The sequence below is a fragment of the Microplitis mediator genome, chromosome 2, assembly GCF_029852145.1.
Source record: "Microplitis mediator isolate UGA2020A chromosome 2, iyMicMedi2.1, whole genome shotgun sequence".
In the NCBI taxonomy this organism is placed as follows: Eukaryota; Metazoa; Arthropoda; class Insecta; order Hymenoptera; family Braconidae; genus Microplitis; species Microplitis mediator.
In genome coordinates this window covers 782,920-789,777 of record NC_079970.1, presented here as the reverse complement: position 1 = coordinate 789,777, position 6,858 = coordinate 782,920, and the positions used below count along the sequence as shown (strand labels likewise).

General features: G+C 24.8%; 1 protein-coding gene across 4 annotated transcripts; it reads right to left on the bottom strand.

Annotated features, from left to right (window-relative positions):
- Positions 1-588: 588 nt before the first annotated feature.
- On the bottom strand, positions 589-6,247 carry LOC130662936 (uncharacterized). 4 transcript variants are annotated; one of them, XM_057461919.1, is made up of 7 exons: positions 6,176-6,247; positions 4,065-4,168; positions 3,874-3,984; positions 3,172-3,786; positions 2,502-2,624; positions 1,275-1,404; positions 589-1,196 (listed from the first exon to the last, which is right to left on the bottom strand). In XM_057461919.1, exons 4-7 carry the CDS (start codon positions 3,276-3,278, stop codon positions 1,161-1,163), a joined length of 396 nt encoding a protein of 131 aa, XP_057317902.1. In that variant the 5' UTR covers positions 3,279-3,786; positions 3,874-3,984; positions 4,065-4,168; positions 6,176-6,247; the 3' UTR covers positions 589-1,160. The 4 variants fall into 4 exon arrangements, with proteins under 4 accessions (XP_057317902.1, XP_057317903.1, XP_057317900.1 ...); XM_057461920.1 differs by having other exon boundaries at positions 6,196-6,231; XM_057461917.1 differs by lacking the exon at positions 6,176-6,247 and adding an exon at positions 5,388-5,522.
- Between the last annotated feature and the right edge of the window lie 611 nt (positions 6,248-6,858).

The following is a 6,858-nucleotide window of genomic DNA, read 5'->3' as shown; positions in this document are numbered from 1 at the left end:
TCAAATATTTGAGCATTAAAACGTTTTTTTTTTTTAGTTTCTATTTTTTTTCTTGTTGTGCATTGAAAATAGAATAATTTGAAAAACTCTATTTTTCGATTTTTTATGGCCAAAAAATAGGGGAGCCCCACTTTTATATAATTACCAATTTTATTAATGAAATAAAATTTTTAGTTAATAATTAAAAATATTGCAGATAAAATAATTTAACATAAAATTCATATATATGTGATATTTATTTTTCTTACAAAAATAATTTGATTGCGAGAATTTTTTTATTTCTGGTATTTTATATTCTGACAATGAGTCAATAAATTCGTAAGTAATAGTTCACTCCAAGGTTACTTTAAATAATTCAACTATTTATTTTTAAAAAATTCATTACCTATGAAACATATATTTATTTTTACCAAATACTTTTATCTTGTTGATTAAATAATTTATGAAGACAAAGAAAATCAAGACAATTGTACGGGATTTAAAATAAAAAATATGTTTTAGTTCACAAATAATTTATTTATCAATAAAAAATATAAATTAATATACAAAGTAATAAATAAATAAAATAAATTAATACTTAGCACAAAAAAAATTAATTAACTTGAGCCTCTGCCATATATTAAATTAATTAATTTTCTATAAAATGCATAATTTTTCGTCGCGAATTATCGTTACAAAAATATATAATGCAGTAGCGCCGCTACTATTGTCATCATAAAAAAAAATGATTATCAATAAAATAAAATTACTTTTATCTGAATTTTAAAAATAAATTAAAATACAATAATTTGATATGCAATTAATATTATTATTTATATAATTGATTAATTTAGTCTATTAATTTCCAGTCATTTAATAAAATTAATTTAATAGACTAATGTTCTATTCTAGAAAATAAATATAAATAAATAATTATATACGTGATATTTTATGGAATTAATAAGTACGAGGTAATTTTTTTTTATAAATACTAAGCCTCAATAAAAAAAAAATTAATAATTAATAAGTACAGAAGACGGTAATTGACCGTTAATACTGTTTAGGCTGGAAAGACTAAATTATTCCTGCTTATCAGTTGATATTTGCACCTCTTGTTTGATTATTTTTAACACATGACGATTATTAATAATTTTATTTAATTTAATTATAAATTAATTTAATTAATCCTCTATATCTTCATGCGGATCTCCAAATTGCTGGAAAAAAATTGATTTATTAATTGATTTATTACTCATTATTATAATTAATTAATTTTATTAAAATTAATAAATTACCAGTGATGAAGAAATTTCATCATTTTCTTCACTAACAGACTCGGTACCGAAATTATCATCGACGACAGCTTGTAAAATACGTTTCAATTTTAGCAAATCATGATCGATGCTCGATCTCCGTCTGCGGCCGCTGAAAAAAAAATTTTAATCTTTAGCTAGAAGGTTCAACTTTTTTTTTATGTAGAATTTTTGTTATCATTTACTTCGAGTGTCTAGATTGAAGATTGTCTGTCATATGAGAGCTAGTTAACGATCGATTAACGCGACTGTCGTTAAAGCCAATAGTTATTTTTGTGAATTTAATCGAAGTGGAATTTAACACTTTTCCTCTTCCATGGTGACTTGACCTAACTTAAGGATTTCCTTATTTCCTTATACTTATTATCTGATATATATAGCTTACTTTTATATTATTAATCATGAGTAATCACCCGGATGATTTAATCACTTATTCAAATATTGAGGAAATTTTTTAAATTTATTAATGATCACACATTTTTTTTTTCTTATCAATTTTGTCTTTTGTCTGGCAGTTTATTTATAATTACCCACGTATTTATTCAGACTTTTTTTTTTATTTCCAAAGGGTAGAAAATAAAATTATGTAATTTATTTATGGTAAAGAAAAAAATTTACATTTAAAATTTATTCCTCTATTTTCTGCGACTCTCGATACTATAAGATAAGAATTATAGTAATTTGATATATATGTAATATCATTTTGGTCCATTACATTTGTATCACGTTTTTTTTTATCAGGAATAAAAAATGGTAATTTTTAATAGAATTTATAGACGATCTTTTATTGATAAAATTGGAGTCTTTTTTTTTATAATAAATGTAAATGAAAAAATGTCCCCGAAATATCATATATATATTAGTATTCTGAATTAAAGTTTAAACTGACTAAAACTAAATATAAGAAGATACAATTTAAGAAGATAAAATAATTGATTTAAATCAATGGGTGACTTCTAAATTCGTTGATTGTTAAATACTTTAAATGTTGGTCACTCAAGTTGATAAGAATTAGAATCAAATCCTCTTCACACGATTAATCAATGAGAGATAAATTTTTTTAATGCGTAGTTGCGTTAATTATTTTTTTTTTCCTTTAAATAAACGATAATTTTTTTTATGTCCACTATGAAATTTATATAATAAGACGATGTTTAGAATTAAAAGAGGTGGGGATAAAAATATATATAAAGTTTATATAAAACTTACATTTTAGCTGGATCTACCCGACCAAATCCCACTGGAACGGTCACTAATTTTCCTCGCATGCGAGCTAGTGCTAATAGAGTTTCTAGTTCAGCTAAACGTTGGTCTGATACACGTTTGCGGCGACTAAAAAATTACAAGGGTAATTAATTATTGATTATTTATTTTATAAATAACTTGTGTTACATTTCGACAATTTTAATTAGGTCTTAATTATTTTAAATTATAAATTTTTCTAGCAGAATTTCCCGCACGGGGTTAAATTTGGTTTGAAAAAAAATAGTTACGTATTTAAAAAAAAAAGAGAATGTAAATAAAATTAGTGTGCAATTTAAATCTCAGATAACATGTGCGTTTATTGCATCAGCTGAAATGCATTTTATGCACTTTTACGTCGATCTACCGGTCATTAATCCATTTTACTAAGTGCTCTAATTTTGCACCGAATTTCAAAATTTTTTTTTTAAATCATAATTTTTTTAATTAAATAAAATTTTGCTCAACAAAAAAATTAAATTTTTAAAATGCGTTACTAATTAATTAATTAAATTTATTAATTTAAATTTTTGGCGGGAAATAAAATTTATTTAAAATTCAAATTACGCAACCGCATTTACTAATTTTCCTTTAGACTCTCAATAATTATAACAAAAAAAATAAAATTAAAAATTACCTGAGAACTCCTCCAATAGATTTTGCATGCACGTCAATAACAACAGTGCAAATAATAATGACAATAATAATACCCGTAAAAAAATTAAATTTATTTAAACTCTTCATTTTTAGGCTCAAAATAATTACTAGTTCACCAGGAAGAAAAAAATAATAGTCTACTATTATTACGAAAATGAAAATAAATACATAAAAATAAAATAAGTCACAATCACTAAAAATGTGATAATAAAACTTCACTAATTAAAATTCCCAATAGCGTAAGTAGTAGTGAAAATAAATAGATCAATTATCAATCAATGAAACAAACTCTGTCTTGTCCTTTTTATCTCTTGTTGAACTGTACCATTCAGCTAGTTGCTTCACGCATATATACTCCAAGAGCGTTGAAGGCTTCTCCCTCCACTCGAATATCGCCGATCCTCCCTCACTTTTTATCTTGCGCTTACACCGTGAATAAATCTTCGCAGATATCATCATGTACAAATATATGAAATAGTACATCCTACAACTATCCTCTAACAAAAATTTCCCAAGGATCCAACAATCCCGATGATCATCGCCAAGATGCTCCTCCAAATATTGGGCCTGCATCTGCCGCCATCGGCTCAAAAGTCTGATCAAAAATTTTAAATTTTAAACTTTCATTTACTAGGGTAAAAGTACTATCTATCAATAAATTAAAAATTAAGAAAATAATTACTCTGATATCGCGTAGTAGATGTCGCCATTAACGCGCTTCTCACAAGTGCTGGGCATTGGCTGCATTAATAATTTAATTTTCCCGCAAATTGAGATCACCGACGAAAATCGTCTAGAATAATTAAGTTTTTTTTTCATTATTAAATAAAAATGTGAGACTAATTTGAAGCCATGTGCGGATTTCAAACCTACCACGTGGATATTGCTGATGATGACTTTCACCCACCTTTTATTTTATTTTCTCTCATTTCAGATCCTTCGCCTCTGAATCATTCTCTAATTGTTTTATCCAAAGGCTGTAACAAAAAATAAATACTTGTATAAAAAAAAAACTAATGAGGAAAATTATGAGATTTTATTTTTTTTATAGTGCAGGATAAAATTAGTCGTCTTTTTTTAAAAATCCTTTTATCGCGATTGGTTTTTTTAAATTTCATTTCTTATAGATATGACTCACTAAATTTGCGTACATTATTTTAATGTAACTCAATTATTAAATTTTATTTTTAATAATGTTGGTAATAAAACTATTTACTTTAAGTTCAAAGAAAAAAAATGCATTTTTTTTTAAATTTACAATAAACGCAGTTTCTTTCCATAATTTTTCGCGACGTGATTCCCCGAACGAAAATAAAATTCCTGGAAAATATATTTATTTATTCGGAATACAAATTGATAAATTAGTAAATAAATTCACGATAATAAACAACACTACTCACATGATAGGAAAATAATTATAATGGTAAAAAAAAAGGAAATAAAAAATTGGTCCATTGATTGATGGATAGAATAATAATGTGTTATATTAAACGGCGATATAAATATGAGTATTGAGTAGTGGGAGAGTGTGTTCTTGACCTAGGTTAATACACATAATATGCTACTACACAAGAAGCCGCTTCGCGGTGGTTCTACTCCTCCTCATTTCACACGGTCGTCGTCCGGATTTTTATTATTTAAAAAAAAAAATACGCGAAACCAACGACGCATTAGTTTTTATTTTATTATAATGTCGGATCCAAAGATGATAAACATGATAATAAATTTACATATAAAAATGTATGTATCAATATGTTTAGACGTTCTCTTATTGGTTATTGCTTTCTAAATGAGACATGTTTATATTTCTGGTAAAATTTCTTTTCACGTTTTGCTAACTTATATAATAATAAATACATTATTAATATCTTAAGATTTTTTATTTTTATTTTATTTCATAAAAATTATTTATGGACGATAGAGAAGACCGACTATCGAATTATTTTATTACAATATTTATATAGGGACTGAATAACTCCCAATATATATGTAGTATTAATATTTACATTTTATTTATTGCATTAAAAAAAAAATACAGACACTAGTAAGAGTAAAAATAATGATATTAATAAATAAATAAAATGTATGATTTTTATTAAAATTATTAAGTCAACCCCTTTTTTTAATAACCAATTAAATGATCTATATCTAATTATATTATATAATATACTGAGTAATATCAATGAGTATATTTACGTCATCACACACAATTGATAAGTGTTAATAAATTAAATTTATTAGCACTTAAATTACACTAAAAATTTAATTAATTTATGGATCTGTTTTATTCACTTGTAAAGAAAAATTATTTATTTAATTATTTGTTGGAATAACCGACTGGTAATAACGAATTATAGTGGATAAATTTAAATATCTGTGATACATTTGTATACATATATATCGGAATAAATTAACGAATCGAATTGTTATCATAAAAAAAAGATGGAGTAACTGCATTATCAAAATTTCGAAATAATTTGGCATTGCAGAAATTTATTGGTATATAAATTCATTGATTTTATTTAAATTTCATGAAATAATGATTAATTTATAAAATTAACATTAATTATTATTTTTTCATCTCACCGCAATCTTAAATATTTTACTTATCTATGGTAATTAGCGGGTGTTGCACTAAATTGTAGATACTTGAGTTAAATATATATACATACATTTTTTTTATTTGTTGTAATGATAAAAAAAAATTTGCAAGTATTTCTTTATCACGTGAGTAAAAAATCAGCGCGATATCATACCCCCACATCCGATAATCGCGCTCCAAAAAAAATTACTCACTTAAATTATCAGAGTTATGAACATTTATACGTTTATAATTATATACTAAAATTACTATAGCGACCAATCGGTAAATAGGAATTTAATTTAATCGGTCATTGTCACCGTATTTCGAAATTACTACAGTACGCCCACAATGATCCTTGAATACCAATCCGATGTTTCATTCTCATTCTTCTAATACAAACTTTTTTCACCGCAAGATCACCTGAGAGATCACTCGCTCCTTTGACGGCATCAATTTAAATAATATTTACGACTATAAATAATGGACTTATTTTATCAAAGATGGCCCGACTTTATTCGGAGCTGCGATACATAAAAACTAAGGACTTTTATGTTTTTTTTAACCTTTTATACTTATTATCATTATTATTATTACTCAGAAATTGACGGTTTTGGACGAATCACTTTTAAAAGCGATAGGTCAGTGGCTTCACTGACGGTTATATTTATTGCAATAAAATTAAATATCAAATTTTTTTATCGAGTTTCGTAAGATTATATTGTTAATTATTTAAATTTATTCAAAAACTTTTTATTTCTGCACTTTTTTATTTCATTTTATTGTAACAATTTTTTTTTCAATACTAAAATTTATCATTATTATTCTATTGAAAAAAAAAAATTTTAAATAAATTCCATTGATAAAATTAAGTATTACAATAAATGATGAAATGACCGATTTAGCCAACAAGATTTGTAATAACTGATAACTGATATATAGCTTACTCGAGCAAATGATTAGATCATAAATATTTACACTCAATAAAATGTAATAAAAGTAAATACTCTTAATTTTTATCTATGTATGTATTTATTTGTATATATGCATATATTAATAAGAGTGTTTGTAATTCCTTCTCAATAT

Coding starts and splice junctions, on each gene's coding strand:
- LOC130662936 (XM_057461919.1), bottom strand. CDS start 3,278: ATGAAGAGTTTAAATAAATTTAATTTTTTTACGGGTATTATTATTGTC. Junction 2,625..3,171: donor TCTATTGGAGGAGTTCTCAG/GTAATTTTTAAT, acceptor GTAATTTTTTAG/TCGCCGCAAACGTGTATCAG. Junction 1,405..2,501: donor CGGGTAGATCCAGCTAAAAT/GTAAGTTTTATA, acceptor TTTTTTTTTCAG/CGGCCGCAGACGGAGATCGA.